The sequence below is a fragment of the Strix aluco genome, chromosome 15 (assembly GCF_031877795.1).
Source record: "Strix aluco isolate bStrAlu1 chromosome 15, bStrAlu1.hap1, whole genome shotgun sequence".
In the NCBI taxonomy this organism is placed as follows: Eukaryota; Metazoa; Chordata; class Aves; order Strigiformes; family Strigidae; genus Strix; species Strix aluco.
In genome coordinates this window covers 4,471,927-4,490,403 of record NC_133945.1, presented here as the reverse complement: position 1 = coordinate 4,490,403, position 18,477 = coordinate 4,471,927, and the positions used below count along the sequence as shown (strand labels likewise).

Here is an 18,477-nt window from a genome sequence, read left to right as displayed (position 1 = left end):
GAGGGGTAATTCTGTGAATTACCAGAGTCTCAAACAACATCAGAAGGTTGTGCATTGAATTTTGGTGGTGGGATGGAAATTGTCTCTTACTGTGACTGGGACAATTATTAGTGCATTAGAGGACTTGGAGTATGATTATCTGTTCACAGCTGAGCTGCCCAAAAAGGCCACCCCAAGGTGGGCATGGTGCTGGGGTGCTTCTGCTCCTTGAGGACCTGTGCCCTGGTGTGTACCCCATCGTAGAAGAGGCACGGGTGATGGGTTACTGCACCCCACTGGAGTTGAATTCGTGTGTCTGTTCTGCCTAAAAACTTCCTGGCTACCCTTGACTGTGTCACTTAGGGCCAGAGCTGGGGGTCACTGGGTGCTTGGACCCTCCAGCATTAATGGAGCATGATGTTCAGCTCTCTGTGCCCTGGACATTGTCTGTGGAATGGCAGAAGAAAGAGCATCTCCCCCAAGTTGGGTTGCTGTGCAGATAAGTAGCTTTGTGAGGCGCTCGGTGCAGAAAGGCTGCAGCCGTCCAGCAGACTCGGACACGGTGCCACATACAATCCCTTGGGCTTAGCCCAATTTGGCCAAAGCCTTTATGCAGACATGGACTAGGTGCCGGGCATGCCTTGCTCTGGTGGAGTGCTCTTCTATATCACCAGATGCATCTATGTTTGTTGTCTACTTAGCATTATTTATCCAAATTTTGATGTTGCAGTTAAATCAATTCATTTTTTTTAGAGGAGTTTTGGCCTCCTAAAGGTCTAGTCTGCTCGGGTTTTTAATATTTCATCTGAATGATCTCAAATGGAAGTCATTTTAATAAAAAACAATTAAAATACAGGGAAAATTTTCACATTTGTCAGTGTTTTAAAGTACTTTGCACTTGCCCAGCAAGGCTTCACATGAGCATCGCAGAAGATCTTGCTAATAAAATCCATTGTTCACACATTGAAAAGTAATATCCAACAGCATCAGATTCAAGGAAATATTTGGCAAAGAGTTTGCAGTTCCAAGCAAACACATCCATATCTGATCCCCAGCTGAGCTGGACTGATGTATGCTGAGGTCTGGTACCACTCCTGGGGTCTGGCCAGGAGCCTGCAGAGATGCTGTGGAAATAGCAGGAGGAAGACACCATTGATGGAGTCAGGGCCAAGAGCTTACTTGTGACCTTAGCTGTCCCCCAGAGGTGGCAGGGATGCAGGACCTGTGTCCTCCCACTGCCTGCAGCTCCAGGGGAGCATGTTTCCTGGGATTTCTCATCATTTCATACCGTGCCCACCACTCCAAAAAGGCCATTGAATGACTCGAGCGTGTCCAGAGAAGGGCAACGGAGCTGGTGCAGGGTCTGGAGCACAGGTCTGATGGGGAGCGGCTGAGGGAACTGGGGGCGTTCAGTCTGGAGAAGAGGAGGCTGAGGGGAGACCTCCTGGCCCTCTACAACTCCCTGAAAGGAGGGTGCAGAGAGGGGGGATGAGTCTCTTGAGCCAAGGAACAAGCGCCAGGCCAAGAGGGAATGGCCTCAAGCTGCGCCAGGGCAGGGTCAGACTGGCTCTTAGGAAGGATTTCTGTCCAGAAGGGGTTGTTGGGTGTTGGAATGGGCTGCCCAGGGCAGGGGGGGAGTCCCCATCCCTGGAGGGGTTGAAGAGTCGGGTTGACCCAGCACTGAGGGATCTGGTGGAGTTGGGAACGGTCAGTGTGAGGTTCATGGTTGGACTGGAGGATCTTCAAGGGCTTTTCCAACCGAGATGATTCTGTGATTCTATGAAGATCACAGCCCAGCTCCTGCCAAGCCCCGAGGTGGCTTGTTCCACTCTGTCCCTGCTCACTGGTCAACCTTGGATAATCTCATCTCATGCCTCCATCCCCACATCCCACAAAACAGAGGGTACACTGCTTCTGCAGCTGGGTGATGTGGCTCAAGATGGGGGTGGAAGATGCTGTTTAAAGGCAAATCATATTTCTGATCTTCCAATGGATAGTGGAACAGCTGAACTTGCCTTGTATTAATGAGGAAATTCTGAGGGCTGGAAAAGATGCTAAAAGAAAAAAAAAACCAAACAACCCTAAACCCCTAAGTGCTACAGTCTGTTATTACTTCCAAAGCTTTGCTATGGATTTTAAGCCTTTAGGGATGGTGAGCACACACGTCTTGCACCAAATGCTGCCCTTCATCCCTGGAGGGGCTGTTCCTGAAGACGTAAAGATGCCTCCAAATAATCATCCTGTTGTGTTAATGATGAGTGAGACAGCCCTGCTGGGGGGGCTGGCAGAGCTCCCTCCCGGCTTGTTTGGGAAGGCGCTTGCGATGGGCCGTGTTGGCTTTGGCTTGCATAAGCTTTAATCTAAAGTTGGAGATGTTTTTAGCTGATCTGTGTTAATGTTGGGTGGAATTAACATGCATACGGGGACACCATGTGACCCCCTCCGAACTCCCCCCCCCTTTTTTTTTCTTTCCATCATTTTAACGGATTCCTGCCAAATCAGAGTGGCTGGTGCCCAGCAGGGCTGGGCTGCAGCCGCCAGCAAGATGCCTGCCGTCTCTGTCCTTTACAAGGGAGCCATCATCATCAGCAGGTAATACCCCCGCAGCTGGGGCAGGAATCAGGGAGGGGGCACGGGGCGGCCCTGGGGATCGCAGTGGCCACCTCCATCTAGAGAGCCGAGGGTGATCTGCTGCGGCTTCTCCAGGACCAGGGTTTGGTGGCAGAGGTGGCTTGTGCACAGCAGAAAGAGCTGAAGACATGATCACTAGCGCCAGTTGTTGGGTTTCTTGTATCTCTAGCATTAGTGAAGCTCGCTTCTGCTCTGCCGTTTGTGCATCGCATCAGGGAAAAAAATTGATCGTATTGACGAGACATCTGCTTTACCGAAACCTCTGTCCTTATGTTGTGTTTCAGCCTGGTTTGAGCTATTTCTTTTACTCATGGTGGAGTTGCCTCAGCGGCTTTCTCAAAATACTCTGAAAATCCTGGATGGTAAATTGAACCAGTCTGGACCCAGGGCTGCTCTGGCTTCCTGGGATGCCTTCAAGCTCTGTTTTCTGACAGCCAGATGTGGCCAGTTTGTCCGGTGTCTTGAATATGTGAGACATTGCAAGAATATCAATGGGGTTATTTTTAATGAGGAGAAAAACCTTTCAGTCTGAATCTTAGAGGTGGGTGTTACTAGCTTTGCAGAATGGCTTGATATTTTGAGAGGCATTTTGGATGCCTGAAAAGAGAGTTGCAGAGATTTATTCCTCTCCTGTGTTCTGCTGGACTCGGAGGAGCCTGTTGTGACTCATGGTGTTGGTCCTCCTCAGCTGCACCCAGATTTGGGATCCGATATTGATTCAGAAACTCCTTTTCTCTTGCAACTTAAATCCTGGGAAGTGGAGTATTTTGGGAGCCCCTCACTCCTGGTTTCCTACCTGGCACGCCTGGCTCTGGGTCTCTCAGATCAAGGTCCACCCATCCTCGTGTCCACCCATCCTCATGTCCACTCATCCTCACGGGGGTGACCACCACGGCCACCCAAGGAAGAGAAGTGCCGGTGGTCCCGAGTTTGGAGTCCGGGGTCCCCAGCTAGAGCAGAGTGGAACTGGATGCTTTTGGTGTCATTTATTTGGGACGCCCACCTTGCCAGAGGGTGTTTAGGGGGAGACTGTGGCGCAGTTGGGAGAGTTACTTGTCACAGGGGGAAATTCAGGGGCACGATGCTCTTCCACCTGCTTTGGGTTGCAACGATAAGCTCCCACCCTCGACCTGGAGAGGCAGGGACTTGAAACAGCTTGGCAGATCTTCCATCCCCCTATTTCAGACCCCCTGCCAGAGGGATGGAGACTGACAGCATTACAAAACCTCAGGAGCGGATTGTGCCTGGCTGTCTTCATTACAGGCTGGCTGTATTTGTGAAAGTGGTTTATTCCCAGAACATTGGTCTGAGCTCTGATCTCATTTTCCAGGAGCTGGACAGCTGTCCAGCCCCGTTAATCTGGGGTAATGAATCACAGACAGGTCCATCAGATTTCCGGGGTGGGGAAGATGATGTCCAGCCTTGCACATATTCTTTCATTTATCTGTATAAACTTCACGGGGAGGGAGTTGATTTTGCCAGTGTGGGCTTAATATGCAGGGCTGTGTCCCTTAACCTGTGTGTCTACATCATTTTGTGGGCAATGTCCAGGGTGGTGGGAAGGATGTGCTTGTGTGCATGTTGGTCGGGCACCTGTGCATCTGTTTATTTCAGCCCATGAAAGAAAGATGCTTCTGTTTTCTCTCCCAGGACACTCATGGGACCATATGGGATGGATCGAATGGTGCATTGCTTTGATTTCTACAACTGTGCAAATGGGCTGGGTGAGTACTGACCCTCTGCAAGGGACATTGGGGTGGGCTGGATCCCCAGCACCTGTGTCATGATATGCCTCCCTCTGTGAAGTCTGATATCCCACAGAAATATTGTTTCTTGTGCCTGCCTGTGTTGAGCATCTGACAGCAGCTTTTGCATCTGGGAGGTTAAAATAAGGTCAACATCCCAACTAAATCCATTGATGGTGAGCAGCTGCAGTGCTGAGAGCTGTGCAGGAGCCTGAGGCCAGAGCCCCTCCCCTGAGCAGGATAGGGGCGGGGGAAAGGCTTTTCAGAATTTTCTGAAATAATTAAATTAAAATTTAGAAAAGTTTTAAAATTAAAAAATTGTAATAATAAAAATTAAATAAAATCCCAAGCACTTCCCAGCTGCCTGCCCCTGCCCTGCTGAAGGCAGGCCCCCCCGGGAAGCCACCCTGACGGGCGATGCAGGGTGTTGCAGCTCTCCTTGGGAATGGCCTGTATGAGTTGTTTTTGGAAAGTTTGGCCCACGGATAAGTGTATGAGCACTGAGCGAGTCATATGCCCTTTCACAGTGCTCTGAACATCAAAGCAGGGAAGAGAAGGGAAAAGAGATGGTCATAGCCATCAGAACGTGAGAAAGAGCCACGGGTTCATGAAACTCAGCCCAAAAGGATATAGCATAGCATCTCATCTGACCTCTGTGTATCCGGCAGCATAAATAACTGGCACTCTTCCATGGACTTTATAAAAACCTGCAATCCTGCATCAGGATTTCTCGGGGTCCACCACGCAGTCTCCTCCATAATTTTTAATTGCAAGTGCAGTCCATCGTCCCGCAGAGCAGCTGTGGGACCCTTGGTGAGGTCCTGTGGTGACCATCTGGGGATCCCTCCTGAGAAGTCAAACTCACCAGAGAAACAAGTTCAGGTTTTCTGAGACCTGAGATTAATTACAGATTCATTATTGGATGTTTCCAGCCCTTGGGTAATGGGGCTTTCTGTTGTGGGGGAATGGCTTTGCTGACTCTTCCCCCAGTCTTCTGTTCATGGTAGCTCAGAGCTCAGAGAAATGTCTTTGCTCAGTGAATATGGTATTTTAATCTCCAGAAGTGGATTTGGTTGAGTTGATGGGATTTTAGCTGTTGGGTTAGATTAGCTTGTTAAAGGAGGAGATCCAGAAAAGCCTGATGGGGCTGTTGCTGACCTCTGGAAGAAGTGCACAGATGTTGCAGCCCCCTGTGAGTCACTTTGCTGGGTACCAATACTCCTCCTTTCTCCCAGTCTGTGGCTGGCTGGTCTTTGCAGGGACTCACAGATCCTCTACAGAGTGATGTGCTACAGGAAGATACAAAAATGTAGATTTTCTAATGCCACCATTATCTTTCTTCATCTTCTCTTGTGAGGCTTGAAACACCCAAGACAAGTGATCATCCTCCAGCAATCACCCCTCTCCGCTGAGGACCAGTGGTGCTTGCAGGAGCCCCATGTCTGTCATAGGTGTAGCTGATCAGAATATGGTTTTTGGGGAAAAAAAGGTACCTCCTTGAGTTTCTTATGTTCAGATGCGGGTGTTATTCCAGCAGAGTTTCTTTAGAGCAGCATCAGCCCGCTCGGTGCCAGCGTGGCAGGTCAGCGTTTGGCCCCGGGTCTGTTGCTCTGTGGCTTTAGGTGGAAACCCACATGTGAACCTCAGCAGAAGTTCAAAGGGGTTTCCTGGTGGCTCCTAAAACCTGAACTTTGAATTAAAGTATAGCCATCAAAGGGAAGTGCTGATTAAGAAGCATTTCTCAGAAACACTGAGATCCCATTATCTTGGCCTTCATCTTCTTAGGACAGGACAGCAAGTGATTCACCTCCAATCTGTCCCTTCCTCCAGACAGAAAAACCTGGCTGGGGCTGCAAGATCAACAGAGGGATTAAGGGAAATGTAATTGAACATTGCTAGCTTAGGTGCAAAGCAGGTGGCCTCTCTCTGTGCGGACCACTTGGAGTGTGGCATGGTGGCCAGTGGGGTTGGGATGAGCTGGAGATGATTACAGTTGGGCTAAACAACCCGATTAGCCAGAACGTGCCTTGACCTGTGGTTTGCAGAGCTGGGAGCAGGTGAGATGATAGCCTGAGAAGTTGAGAACTGTGACACTGGCATTAGTGGGGTGGGATTAGATGCATGAGAGAAGCATGAGGGTCTTGAAGAAATTGCTAGGATCGCTAAGAATCTAAAGAACATGCCATCTCAGTCTAACCTGTATGCCCACCTGGAGTTTCCCCGTAAACATTTATTCTGCAAAAGATAAAATACTGGGGATGTGGGCATCAGCTCCAGGACCTTTGTCAGAAAAGAAAGATTAAATAGATGGATCCAAAATAGGCTAGATTATCTGGCCCTAAGTATGACTTAATAAGCATTATACCAGACTTTGATGCTGTGATAATTAAAGAGCCGTTATTTACCGACACTGGGCCCCAAATATAAATTTGATTGCAGTAAGAGTAAGACTCCCAGAAATGCTACCAGCACAATCTTTGATGATTTGGGTTTGTTGCAATCAGTCCTGGGCTGTCCCACGGCTCAGTCGGAGCCCTGGCAGGGGTGAACTCTTTGTCCTCCTCCTTCTCCTCCTCCTCCTCCTCCTCCTCCTCCTCCTCCTCCTGCTCCCCACCCTGGTGGGGACTCCCTGGTGCACCTCTCAGGCAGCAGGACTGGCATCCACAGTGCCTCCACGGCGAGTTGATGGGTGGGAGGGCAGCATGGGCAGAACCTGGCAGCACCCATCTGGTTTGCTAACAGGGGAGTTAAAAGTCAGGTTTTTTTCCTTCCCCCTGTCAAAGTTTGAGTGTGTCTGGGAGCAATACTGTGAGTAATCACTGATTTTAATAACAAGATCGGATTTTCTCCTGGCATCGTTGAGGATAAAGGAGGATAAACTTCAGCCGTTATTACAATTGATTTGCGGACACAAAAGGGAAATGAGTCATTATTGATTTGATACCTCAGCAGAGGAGCTTGTCACAAGCAGGTCCCGTTGGGCTGCTGGGTCATGCTACAGCTGTGCCTCGTCTGAGATGCAAATTTTTACATGGTTTCTCTAATGCATTTTATAATTCCTTATCACTTCATGTTCTGGTGTGAAGAAAGACATACAATGACTTCTTGAGTTACCACCTTGGCTTAAACCAGACTTCCAGTGCCCTCCCCATCCAGGGGAACTGATGGGGCTCTGCCTCTGCAGGACCACTCCCATGCCAGGGGTTTCCCAAACCCAGCCCAAGTGCAAGCCTTCTCCCCAGCCCACCAGCAGCCACCCCAGCCCAGTGGGGAGCCGAGAAGCTCTCCAGATGAGCATCCTCAGTGATGAATGGGTTTTACCTTCTGTCAGCAGGCTTTTGGGCTACAGCATCTCTTCCCTGCTTTGGACCACAGGTGCCTGACCTGTCCCGATGCCTTGGTGAGGCGCATGTTGCTCAGAAATACCTCATTTGGGCAATATTTCCAATTTTAGTGAATTTCTTTAAAAATGCAATGAGGGACAACATTGGTGCCTGTTCCTGGGGTGTTCTGCTCTGAGTTCCCAGTGCCATCGGTAAAACAGCTCCTCACAGACACTGGGGGGTTGTATGGTTAATTTGTCAAACCCAGGGAATAAACTCCATCACCCAGATGGGACCAGAGTTTTGTGCTTGGGAGAAGCAGCAATTGGTGCATATAGGAAAGAAATAAAAAACTGTCATAATCTGGTTTTAATCACAATTTTAGTGTAAAGTGACTTGAGAGACAAGGTCTTTCCCTAGAGGTAGCTGAGAAGTGCAAGAGTCCTTAGAGCAGAGCTTGGGTTATAATTACTTGTCCTGGGTAATCCCAAACCAGGGTCCACTCCTCTTCCTCCCTGCTTGCTTTAGAAATGGGTCTTGTGTTTTGGGGAAGAAGCTGTGCTCTGCTCACCTGGAGGGAGGCATTTCTTGCATCCCAGGACCTCACCAAAGCTCGAGCAGCTCATCACCCCAGTGCAGCAGTCAGAGGATGAAGCTGGCTTGATGCTGGCAGTGGCCCTCTCTGCAGTGCTGCCTGTCCTCAGCATGCCCTCCTGTCCAGAGCAGCAAAATGCCTGACCGGTGGCTCTCAGGAGAGATTTGTTAATTAAAGCCAGGCTTTTTAATCCTTCTGTCTATAGCCTGGATCTTTGAAGCAGGACTTAATGAGTCCCAGACAAATGAGTCTCTCGGGCCTTTTCTTGCCAGCCAACTTACGCATGCTGGCAGGGACAGGTCCTGTGGCTGGAGAGGTGGCCGTGCAGAGCACAAGCCAAGGTGTTACAGGGCATCCAAGCCACGCTTCCACAATAGGAGGTTTCAGGGCCACACCAAATGTCATCTTTGCACCCTGTCTCCTGACTCTGGGCTGCTCCTCCCGGGTCCAAACAGTGACAAAAAGTGGCTGCTCCTGATGTGTATCTCTGCCACTGGTGGCAGCTTCAAAGGCTGCAGTGGCGATGCTGCTGGAACCTGGCAGGCAGGCGAGCTTGCAGTGGGGTTGTACTGAACTGTACTGAACCTGGGGCTTGTCCAGGTGTTGCACCTCAAAGGGGGTCTCCTGCGGGAAACGCTTGTCCCCAGTAATGTTTCCTATGACATGTCTCATCAGAGACAGCACAGGCTGAGGCATCCACAGCAGAAACAGATCCTTTCCCATCAGCGATGAACTTGGACCTGCTTGAGTGGGTCCAGAGGAGGCCACAAAAATGATCAGAGGGATGGAACACTTCTCCTATGAGAACAGGCTAAGAGAGTTGGGGTTGTTCAGACTGGAGGAGAGAAGGCTCTGGGGAGACCTTCTAGCAGCCTTCCAGTACTAATAAGAAAGATGGGGACAGACTTTTTTAGCAGGCCTGTTGTGGTAGTTTAAAACCATTGTCCTAAAAGAGGGTAGATATAAGGAAGAAATTTTTTACGATGAGGGTGGTGAAACACTGGCAGAGGTTGCCCAGAGAGGTGGTAGATGCCCCATCCCTGGAAACGTTCAAGGTGAGGTTGGACGGGGCTCTGAGCAACCTGATCCAGTTGAAGATGTCCCTGCTCACTGCAGGGGGGTGGGACTAGTTGACCTTTAAAGGTCCCCTCCAACCCAAACTATTCTGTGATTCTATGAACCTGAGTTTGGGGAAGGTGGTTGCTCCTTGCCTATGCCTTTTTTGGGAGCTTTGTCTCTGTAGCTGTTGGTCCAAGCAGGTGCTATCAGACGCCTTTAGCCTTTGTGTGGTGTCAGCAGTCCCATTCTGTTTCTCTGCTGCTGCTGCTGTAGCTCAGGGGATACACGGGGCTTTCCTGAAATGGTTTTTAAAAGGGGTCCCAGGCAATGCCAGCATGCCTGGGGGTGGTACCCAAGGCTGCCCTCCAACACGACCTGTGGAAACTGCGGTTCTTCTGCCTTTGTGTCATGGGCACTTCTTCCTCCAGGTATTAAGGTAATTGGTGGCATCAAGGAACTCACTGGAGAAGAATACGGAGTTTATGTCAAGAGGATCCTTCCAGGGGGTGTTGCTTATGTGGACGGTGAGTTAAACGTGGCGCAGTGTACCACAAAGGCCGAGAAAAGCCAAAATCCAGTGTATTTATTTTATACGTTGCTTTGTTAGACATTTCAGGTGCTTCTGCCCAGATTTTCCAGCAGTGTGGGATCTTTCTTACTGTGGCAATCGCTGTAACACCCAATGGCAGCCATGGCTTGCTTTCTACAGCATATAGAGGATTGTTTTGTGTCTTTAAAGCAAGACCCATCTCTGCCACACAAAGAACTTCACTTTGCTGCCTGTCCTTTCCCACATGCCACTGACTGCCTGTAGCCCCAAAGTGGCTGGAGATCCTTTTGCAAATTCAGCTCTGCTCTAGGCCACTGATTTCATTGTGAGTGTCTTCAAATAAGGAGGTATTAGGCAGGCCTCTGCAGAGTTCACCTTTCATAACTTAAGCCAGAAAGATTTTTTTTTTTTTAATGTTACAACATAATTTTTCCATCTAATAAAGAAAAATAAATCCAGAACAGGTGGAAGTGCCACTCGTGGTTTTCTACCTGACCTCAAACTGAATTAAGTAAAAGCTTTATTGCATTTTTTGGCATTTACTTTTGTAACTTCCTACAGCAGAGGAAGTGCTGCAACACTGGCAAAGGGTGTTCGGGGAGGTTGCAGAAACTTCATCTATGGACCTCTTGAAAAACAGGTCGGATGAGCATCTCAGGAACAACCTATGCATATTTCATCCTGTCTCTGGGCAAAGGGAGGAACTGCCCAACCTCTCCTAGTCCCTTCAAGCTGTATTTTCTGCAGTTTCTATCCATTAGTTTTCTTTTCTAGGGCGCCTGCAGCCAGGAGACCAGATCCTAGAGGCCAATGGAGATTCCCTAATTGGGGTTACAAGTGAGAGGTACCATATCCAAATGGAAATTTTGCATTCCTGTTGCTTTTGTATAATTCTGTGAAGTGGTTTAGGCTGTGGGTTGCATGGAGGACACCAGGGCATCGCTTTGTCTGCACTCTGACGTAGCCAGCACTGTTCCCGAGGGCCAGCTTGGGAATTATCAGATGAAAAGTTTCTGTATAAAAATAGACCAGTGAACCCAAACTGTATTTGTGAGATATTCAGACATTTCCCAGAAATGCTCCTGGCACCCCCACTCCATCTGCTGCAGCTTCCCAGCAAGCCCCACTGCTCCCAGTGCCGGAGATTAGCCAGTGCCTAAGCTTGACAGTGCTGCTCTGTGCGGGGGATTCCCTCCAGAGCTGCAATCCAGCCCCTCAGCTCCCTGCCAAGAAAATAATTAACTGATCCAGAGGAGTACCACACTTTTGGGGCACCCCTGTTCCATTAAACATAGTGCTAGCCTGCTGCTGCCTTGCACTTCTGCATGGCATGCTTAGGCTGGGTGGATGCTTGGGAAGCAGCACAAGGAGTTTCTCCCACTCCCAAACACCCAGAGCAGCTGGGTTTGATGAAGGAGGTCCCCAAGGACACCTCTGTAGCTGCAGGGAGGCTGCGTCTGGCCCCCAGCACCCTGCCCTGACTCCCGTGGGGACACATGTATTTTGAACCAGAAAGCAGCCATCCCTGAGATGGAAACTTCCCAAGGGAGGAGATGTGCTGGGAGGTATTTGCTCACCACCACATGCATCTTCTGGGTCTGGTTTGTTAGTGGGGACTTCTAATTTATTGCAGAAGTGGGAAAATCAGGCTGTGACTGGGCTGCCCTCCGGCCCCACTGCCAGAGCAGGGAACAGGGGTGTTCCACAGGCATCCAGCCAAACAAGGTCACTTCGTTGCTGACGGGGTTTGCACAGGCCAGGGTCTCTGTGCATCTTGCTGTGAGCTTTGGTACATGGCTGAGTAAGCTCAGTGGAGCACCACCACGAGCCAGCATTGACATGTTGTGGTCCTTGTCTCGCAGGGCCGTGGACATCCTGAGGACGGCATCGGCCACCAGCCACATGCACCTACTTATAGCCCGCGATGATGATGCCAGGTAAGGGGTGTGATCTCACGCCAGGAAGGGGGATGGTGGCACTCATCAGCGCTGTAACTGGACTTCCTTTGAGCTAACCAGGCTCAAAGCCCATGCTGAAGATGGAGGTGGTCAAGGATCTTTGGTAACTGTACACCGGTGGGAACATGCTGGAGCTGTAATGGGAAGGGAAGCAAAGCTGGTGGCTCCCAGCTGCAGAATTGGCTCCAGCCCAGACTGTTCTGGGTCTGTGGGACATCCTGGCATCGAGCAGATTTCTGCAGGTGCCTCCCCAGTGAGGACCAGGGCAGCTCCAGCCTCCACTGTAGGGTGGCACAGGCTCCTTCAGGTCTTCTGTGTGGTGCTGAGCTGCCTATGGCTTATCACATCCCGCACAGAGCTTTGGATGAAGATGTACAGGGACAGCAGGATCTTCCCTTTCTTTCCAGTTAGATACATTGAGTTAAGGTCCTCCTTCCATAGAGGACTCCTCCTCTCAGGGAGGATGAGCAGTTTCTCCCTGAAAACTGTCCCCTCACCACTCCCTGGAAAAGCTTTCTTTCTCTAGAGAGGCTTGGAGGATTCAAAAGAAGAAGGAAAGAGTTCAGTTTTGCCTTGGCTGTGTGGGACAATGATGGTGTCATGACAGAGGACAGGGTTGTGGAAACCAAGGTATGGGGTTAGTGGAGTCTTTGCTTGCATCCCCTGGGAGATCTGGCACAATGGGCTGGAGCATCCTCTCCCATGAATAGAAACACAGGTCTGGAAACTTGAGGTGCACCAGGAACCACCAAAATGAGAGTGGGTTTAGGCAGAGCATGGTCATGGGCAGGTAGGCTGGTGGCACTGAGGCTTTGCACTGCATGTGGGTGGCTGAAGATCACAGAGTTGTTTGCTCAGTGTACCCACATCCCATTAGCGTTGGAGATGATGGTTTAATTCCTTATCCATCAGCACCTGTGGAGCGTTACTGCCTTAGCAGAACAGTGAGAGTGCTGTAATGACAGGGATGAGACTAATTTTGACACAGTAATATACTGGTGGAAGAATTATTTGCTATTAATGACTGACTGCTTTTTACCTATGATCTTCCGGTGAAAATAACGTCTCAAACTATTATACTAACTGCAATCCTTCAGCAGCTTCTGAGGAAGCACTGGGTGAAGCGAGCAGGTCACCAGAACAAGATTCTTTTGGTCCAAGTAAGGATGCGCAGCATGCACTTCAGTGCTGCAGCACTCCCCTGCGCTTGCCTTGGAGGGGAAAGTGGCAGTGGGCACTGTCCCCTCTGGGTGGCTGTTGCCCCGGCTGGTCCCCAGCAGGAGGGATGGGTTCTCACAGCTGAGCAGCTCCCTGTGCTCATCAGCAGCAGGACTTGCTCAGGGAAACACTTTATTTCTCAGACAGAGCCCCCAAAGCAGGTTTTCTGCCTTCACCCATGTTGATCTGTTCCAAGCTGTTCAGGAATCTCAATGTGCCTCCTAATATCTTAAATTGCAGCAGATGTTTCTTAAAACATATGCATGCATGGCTTTGTCAGCAGCTTCAGCTCCTTTGTGCATCTGTTGGCAGCCCTGTGAAGGAGCTGCTTGAAAACCAACTGAGAGAGTCAACAAGACTTGAAGCAATTTATTTGGCCTCTGTTTGCTGTTGGTGATCTGTTAAATCTTCAAAAGGTTAGCTGGTGGGAGAGTGGGGAAGTAATCAGTTTATTATTTTTTTTTGTTAAAGATTTGCAGAGATTTCACTTATATAATCATCTCACAAACTGTTTAATACATGAATACATATCTCCAGGATTAAGGGCCGTGGAAACAGGGGAAGGACTTTTCTGCTTTCTACTTTTTTTTTTGTCCTTAGTTTTGTCTTTATTTCATTGATGCCCTATTATCTTTAAGCCTGTCCTTGAGCGTGGGCGAGCAGACAGCTCTCTGTCTGGCTTGAAATGGGCTCTCTGACTTCCCAGGGATTGTCAGCTCTGGAGGTGATACCCACGGAGACGCTGCGCCGTAAACTCCCGTGAGTTGAGGGCAGCCTTGCACCTTCCCACTGCCCAGCAAAGTGGTTCACGAGACATGAAAGCCAAAGGAAGACACGGGGAGGAGTGTAACTCAGTGTATTTGCAGATACTCGCATGCAGGTCGTCTTCATAAACCCTGAGCGCATAAGGCACGCTGGAGGAGGAAACGTATTGGCTCTGGGTTTGGAAGACGATCCAACCCACCTGCCAATTTTCCCAATGACTCAACCGAGTAGCATTTTGTTGTGGTTGCCCTCGGGTGAATTTGACTCATAAATGCTATTATTTGTCCCTGGAGTTAATTATAGGCCCAAATTACCTGTGCTCTTAATGGAACTCAGTCCTGGCGTGTATAAGATGCATGTTTTCAGCCTGTCGCATCAGACATGCTGCAGAGAGCAGCAGTAATGCTAGGGCTTAAAGCAGAAAATTCAGATTTAGAGCTGGACACGCTGAGTTTGGATGATGGTTGGATCTGATTTTCGTCTGTGCTCATCTTTAGCTAATGAGGATAATTTTATTGCATACGCATAATTATTGTTTATTCATTCTCAGCCTCAAAGTTACAATAGTTCCTTGCTTCTATGCGTTGCACAGATATCATCCTGGTCTTTCAGGTTTATCCCTGTGAGAAAGCCAGTTTGTGCTGCACCTCCTAGTATTCACATGATAAAATGCTAAATACATTGCATCTCCGCATGATATGCACAGTCATCTTGGTGAAAATGGGTTGTTGTATTAATAGGGCTTGCACAACAAGCAGTAAGGAGAGCAGTCTGCTTTCCTGTAAGTGCACAACCAATATCCAGGAATCAGCAGAGAGGCTGTTGCTGGAGCTCGTGCCCAGCCTGGTAGGAATGCAAGGTCATAATCCCTTCTCTCCTGCGAGCCCTGCGTGTGGCAGTGGCAGCTCAGCCCACAGGTTTGTTCATCTGAGCACGTGGTGCAAAACTGGAAGGCAGTGCTGGGCCTGACTCCGGCGAGCCGGGGGTGTCCCAGGGCCATTGGCTGCTCTTTGGGGAAAGACACACGCCCTTTTACACAGCAGCCGAGGTGCACCAGTGCACGTCACTGCTTCCCGGGCACTAATGGCAAAGCGAAGCCCAGCAGTGGCGTGACGTGCTGCCCCGTGCAGTTGGTGCAGGAGGGCTCACAGCTCGAGACGTGCTGGCTCTGTGCAGCCCTGTCCCCAGCAGATCTGTGCTGGGATGGACTTGGGCTCTGGGCTGGAGCTGCTGCTCCAGAGCATCATCCCACCCGGACAGTGGTGGAAATGCTGCAGCTGCTGTGAACCGGGTGAGAGAAAAATCTTCTTTTGTGCTGCTTTGCAGTGCTTCGGGTTCACAGTTCTCACTGACCTGCAGGCTTTGGTTTTTTTGAGACAAGCTATTAATTTATCTGGTGTCATAGGCTCCTCTTTCTCCCCCAGCTGTGATGCAGAGCTGAGGTTTCCTGATGCTGTGCTCTCACATAACCTTTGATATAGGATTCACCCTTTGTTCTCCCAAGAACAAAAGGGCAGGACAAAAAGGTATTATGAGATAAACCAACAATATTCTGCAGGAAGATTGACCCCCCACTGCTTAATCTGTAGGAAAGTCGACCTACAGCTGGCTCCTGCTGGCAAACCCATCATCCCACTCCCCGCCGTGGGGCTGGCTGAAGGCTGTGGGGATGCAAGCTCTGTTACAGGGATCCTCCAGACCTCAAAACTCTGTGTCTTAATGAAAAAGAGCTGGAGAAGGGATTGTTAAAATGAACTTTCCACCTAATACAAACCCATTGTTTTATTTTTTTTTAAATAAAGCTGGGCATTTTAGTCCTGCCTGACAATTCAGAATGTTTTAGTAAGGGTCAAATTTTAAATAATAAAGACATATTCTGAAATCTCTTGGTGTCTGAAAGCACAAAGCAACACCTGTTGGCATTCCTTCAGCGTACTTGTTCATTAATTGGCAATGTTTGGGCACTGTCTGCTTGCAAATTCCTTCAACTACAGCACTGAGCACAAAATTAATCCTTGGGAGACTGACACCTGAAAGTGTATTGCTTGCTGCTGGGATAAGCATGTGCTTCAGGTTAGTCATGTGTTTGTGTCCTTGGTGGAACTGGGGCTTGCAGTACTGACCAACAAAGCAGGAGCTGGGACAGTGGCGCATGATGTAGCATTTAGTCACATCGTCCCTACAGCAAACGGCTGGGCTGGACCCAGGCTTGCAACGAAACCCTGGGCTCGGAGCTCGTTGTTCAGGCTCCTGAGCAAATAATGATAAATACTCCTTTGTGGATGAACTTAACGACATGAAATAAACAACAACAAAGAATGCTCAAGTCATACCTGCCCTTGCTTATAACAGAGTTTGACAGCATGGATTGGTGATTGGGTTTGCATTGTTTTGCAGAGTTTAAAGAGCTTAAGAGCTGCCAGACTAGTTGCATTTGCATTGACTAAGAGTTTTTAAGCCATTGTTTTAAGTTCAGAACCTGTTCTGTGCTCTGATGGATTATTATCTGAGGAAAATGTAACAATAGATGACCACAGAAACACCCAGCCCAAAACAAAAACCCAGCTGCTGATGGCTTGGTAACCACTGGAAATAATACGTTAGCTTCCAGCATGGTAGACCTGCCATTGCAATAGGTCATGGAGGGGTAAGGCCATAGTGCATGAGTTACTAGTGAAATGGGGGTGTGAATCACCTATAGAAATACTTTAAGAAAAACTTTACTATAAAGTTGGAAAAATTCTGCTAAGGTAAGATCCACCTAAGGCTTAACCCAGAGAACCACAGAACAGCAAACTGCTGTCCTACTGCTGTAGGATCTAAGTTGTCCTTCCACTTTCCCAGTGCTTTTACAGTGTCTAACGCTAAGAAACTGCCTGTTAAAACACTTTTGTGGAAGGTGGGGTTTCTGAACAAAGTAGTTGTCTTTTTTTAAAGTCATGGATTTAGTTGATAGTGTTGATGTAAAGTATTAGGATTCACCAAGGCATTCCACTAAGTATTGTGTGACACTTGGATTCAAAATTAGCATTAGATGGAATGAATAAGGCATACATTTGATGGCAATATTAGATAAGGCAGGCACTGGTCTTTGAAGTTTGTTAATGAGCTGGTTGTTAATGGGAAGATGTAAATTACTGAGAGCATTTCCAGCAGGAACCTAAGGAACTGGTGATTCATTCATCATTTAATATAGTTGACTCTAATCTAGCCAATAATACATAACATCTGTCCCAGTCAAGTACGCAGATGACACAATGTCTGCTTGTGTGTATGAGGAGTGTCCTCACTGAGGAAACTTTGCTGTGGCTGGTTTCCTACAATTTATGTCTTGAGCTTGTCTGACTGTTAAGCGTGAGAGCTAGCCACTCATAACCAGGCTTTTCCTGTGGCTACAGCATCAAGAAGGCACCTTCCCATGGGGATTCCCTCATGCCTTCAAAGTGGACATCTAATTTTGTTACCGTGGCCACAGAAACAATACTTTCAGGGTTTCTCCCCATTGCCTGGCTGCTTATTTAATGACACCTGTAAGAAATTAGTCATCCTTGAGGCTCCTCTTTCTGCCAAAAGGTTGGATTGATCGGGTAGCGTTGGGTTATGAAGGGAGAGGACCATGCAGTCGCAGAGGGACAGCATGCTCCTGGGAGCGAAGAGCCGATGTGGCAGGGATGGGCACAGGAGGCTGATGCCTGACCATGGTATCCCCTTTCCATGCCTCCTCATCCAAAAGGATATGAGACGCTCACGTCAGCTCAAAGAAGGATTACAGAAATGATGCAGGAGCTGGTAAACAAGGCTAATGGTGGTTCCTAATGGGATTTAAAAATTCAACATGTTACGCTTGGCAAAAGGAAGGTCATGAAGCAATTTACCTGTTGTGTGCAGTAGTTACAGCTCATCACACTTGAGTAGTTACATGGTGGTCAAACTCAACCTGGAAGGAAAGCACTAATGAAGGCACTTGGGCACCGAGCCAGCTTTCCAGGGGATGTTGTGGATGGGATTGTTTTGCAGGGAGCTAACAGAGGAAGCAGGGGGGTTTACCTCAAGACAGAGGGATCATGCTAAACGTTTGTGGGCTGCCATTCCTCCCTGCTCTTGAATTCACCAACAAGCCCCTCTGATCTTGATATCTGTAAATTTAGCATGTGCCTGCTGGTTCAGCATCTTCAGCCAGGAGCTGCTGGGAAGAGTACAGAAGCTTGTGCTCTCCCAGCACGCTTTATTCGTGCAGGTCTTCGTTAAAGCCTTATGTTCCAAGAGTTTATTCTGTGATGTTCATGGAGGATATCACCATGGATAGATTCAGAGTGGGATGCTTCTTTCGCATGTGCTCCAGAAGCCATCTCCCATCTTTACCCCATCAAGAGCTAGCAGAAACTGCTTTCTGTCTAGGAAAGGAGGAGAAAAACCAGACAATAATCTACATTTAATTATTCTGGAAGTAATCACAAATAAGCCAAGCATTTTTGGTTTATGTTTGCATAGTTACAGATCCTTCTGACATTCTGTTTAGTTTGTGTGGTGTGTTAGCAAAACTGAGTCTTATAGCTGGGGGTGAAATTATTCCAGCTGATTCCCCTGAGGGTCCATGCAGTGGAGTGCAAAGCAGGGGGGCAAGGCAGGGCTCCTGCATTCATCTGCCCTCTCT

The 18,477-nt window shown here is 48.7% G+C and overlaps 1 protein-coding gene across 2 annotated transcripts in view; it reads left to right on the top strand.

The window, feature by feature from the left end:
- The window catches only part of LOC141930492 (syntaxin-binding protein 4-like), a 49,893-nt gene that overhangs the window by 10,521 nt on the left and 20,895 nt on the right, over positions 1 to 18,477 (top strand). The window contains exons 1-5 of one of the 2 annotated variants that reach the window (XM_074841414.1): positions 2,491 to 2,571; positions 4,261 to 4,334; positions 9,761 to 9,856; positions 10,657 to 10,726; positions 11,745 to 11,819. In XM_074841414.1, the coding sequence (XP_074697515.1) occupies positions 2,525 to 2,571; positions 4,261 to 4,334; positions 9,761 to 9,856; positions 10,657 to 10,726; positions 11,745 to 11,819 (362 nt within the window). In that variant the 5' untranslated portion in view covers positions 2,491 to 2,524. Of the gene's footprint in view, positions 1 to 2,490; positions 2,572 to 4,260; positions 4,335 to 9,760; positions 9,857 to 10,656; positions 10,727 to 11,744; positions 11,820 to 18,477 lie in introns of those variants that run through there. The other variant, XM_074841413.1, reaches the window with a different exon arrangement.